Source organism: Tursiops truncatus, unplaced genomic scaffold (genome assembly GCF_011762595.2).
Source record: "Tursiops truncatus isolate mTurTru1 unplaced genomic scaffold, mTurTru1.mat.Y mat_scaffold_356_arrow_ctg1, whole genome shotgun sequence".
NCBI lineage: Eukaryota > Metazoa > Chordata > Mammalia > Artiodactyla > Delphinidae > Tursiops > Tursiops truncatus.
Window position 1 is genome coordinate 8,027 of NW_022983285.1, and position 2,531 is coordinate 10,557.

Here is a 2,531-nt window from a genome sequence, read left to right on the forward strand (position 1 = left end):
TTCCACCTGGAAACTGAACTGGTCCCCATGGAAACACGTGACCTTGACATCACTGAGGAATATGGGACATGCCCTCCAGCCCACCTTCCATTCTGGAGCCACATTTCAAAGAGCCCATCGTATCAGGGAGACCACCATCCTGCAGGGCTGTCCCCGGACAGGGTTCACCAGTGCCAGGAGAGGGGACAAAGCTGAGACCCAGACTGTGTCCCCAACCCTCCCAGGCTCAGCCCACTCAGATGTAGGTCAAACAGGAAGGACAACAAACATGAAAACCACTCGTTGTTCTTTCTCCTCATCCCTCTGCAGGGTCCTCAGATCTCCTGTCAGCTGATGATGCTTCAACCACAGATGTAGATTAGGAACCAGCAGAGTCACAGCAACAGGGAGCCTGTGAGCTCAGGGCAGGTTTTTGTTCTACTTCCCCTGAACTTGGACCACGGTGCACAGTGTAACCACTTCTAGCTGAGCTACAGTAATAATCGGCCTCATCCTCAGCCTGGAGCCCAGAGATGGTCAGGGAGGCCGTGTTGCCAGACTTGGAGCCAGAGAAGCGATCAGGGATCCCTGAGGGCCGTTTATTGACATCATAAATCAGGGTTTTGGGGGCCGTGCCTGGGAGTTGTTGGTACCAGCCAACATCGTTATATTTCCCTATGTCACTGCTGGTTCCAGCACAAGAGATGGTGACCGTCTGTCCCAGATTCCCGGACACTGAGGGAGGCTGAGTCAGGCCAGACTGGGCCCAGGATCCTGGAAAGAGGAGAAACACACTCTAGTCAGTTCTGTCACCCTGAGGACAAAGACACAAAGGATCAGCCAGATGTCCCTGGGGTCCCTTCCCTGGAGGCCTCACCTGTGTCCTGAGTGAGGAGGGTGACAAGGAGCAGAGCCCAAGCCATGGTGGAGACGCCCCAGACGCTGCCTTCTGAGCCCCCAGTCCCGGGCCTGGTCCCCCAGACCTCTCTTATCCCCTCCCCCCAGAGGAGGGAGGGGCCTCCATGCAAATCTGCTCCCTGCACTGCCTGTCCTCACCACCTCTGCTCTAGCCCTTGATTCTGGTAACGTCTGCGTCTCTGGACAGCAGAGCTGCCTGAGAAATTAAAACAGGTTATCATGTATTGTCTGATTCAGGACAGACTGAGAAGGTGATGGAGGCCGGGACCCGGAGCCCAGCTGGCTGTGTCCTCTCCTCCTGTGGGGGATCATGTTGGATGCAGAGGGATCCTAGGACTCCCGTCCTTGGAAGGAGGAGGGGAGCAGGGCATCTATGCTGGGGAGGAGAGGGCATCCCATGACCCCTCTTCCAGGGACACAGGGAGAGCCAGGGACCCTCTCCTTGTCCCTCATGCCCTCCCCAGTCCCCTAGGCTGAGGTGCTCAGGCGTCACTCTCTCCGCTGCTCTGTGGTGGTTGGAGATTGGAGATGCTCCCTGACATGTCCACTATAGGAATTATGGGATATGGTAGACATTGGACACCCCTCCCTCGTGACCTCCTTAGGCCTGGCTCGGGAGCAGCTGCTGAGATTTTGAACAGGACAGAATGACAACACAGACAACCTCCCCCAAATCCGGGCCCTGCTGCCCCCCAGTGGCCTCAGTTGTGAGAGCTGAGCCCAGGGAGACAGCTGAGTAGGGCTGGACACCCAGGTCTCCCCCTCCCCAGCTCAGTGCTAGGCCCCCATCCCTGCAGACAAGCCTCACCTTCCCTCGACTTCCTCCAGAATGAAGTACGTCACCTGCAAAATCAGGAGGCCCAGATGCCCCCCTCGGGGTCACCTTGCTCGTCCCAGGAGGGCCTTGTCACAGGGTTGGTGATGGGGATGGAAGTGGGCTCAGGACCAAGAGAACCTGAGATATAAGTTAATCCTATCTCGTTAAGGATGCCGAGGAGAGAAACGGGCCCCCGAGAAATGCCTGAATCCTCAAATATAGAAAAAAGGATAATGTGAGACACAGAGAGAGCTCTGTCCAGACAGAGAATGACCCAGGGAAGCAAGGGGCAGATTCTGGGGCTGGGGCTCTGGAGGAGGGACCGGGTCAGGAGGGGCCTGGGGGTTCAGCTCTGGGTCCTATCCTTGGGGGCGGGGGTCATGGGGACAGAGACTTGCCCTGTCTTCCCTTTGTGCCTTTGAGACGCCCTCACCTCAGAGCCTGGCACCTTCCTGAGGTCAAGGCTCTTCATCACAGACACACTTCCCCAAGGGTGTTTTTCCAGAAAGAGCTGAGTTTGCAGTATATATTAACTCAGGATGATGGGTCCTTTCTGGTTGGAAATGGACATGACCCCTCAGGCAATGGACTAGGAGATTATGAAACACAAATACTTTCATGAAGGTTTTCAGTGTCACTGTTCATATCACACGACCACATACCATGAGCTAAGGGGGTGAGGCCCTGGCCGAGCCTGGGGTGGGTGAAGGGGAGCTTCTGGGGGCGGGAAAGGAAAAGTGTGCGAGGAGGTGTTAGCTCTGGATTTGAGACAATTTTTGGCGTGTGTTTCACAGAGGTATGTGCTGTACTATGTAGA

At 55.9% G+C, this 2,531-nt stretch overlaps 1 gene segment (V, D, J or C); it reads right to left on the minus strand.

Moving 5' to 3' along the window:
* Window positions 1-474: 474 nt before the first annotated feature.
* LOC101317461 (immunoglobulin lambda variable 2-18-like) lies at window positions 475-902 on the minus strand (the record flags this gene model as incomplete). The annotated part of the segment is given in 2 exon segments: window positions 475-753; window positions 857-902. Coding segments are annotated over 2 exon segments (325 nt in total), but the record flags the coding sequence as incomplete, so codon positions are not given.
* Window positions 903-2,531: the final 1,629 nt, after the last annotated feature.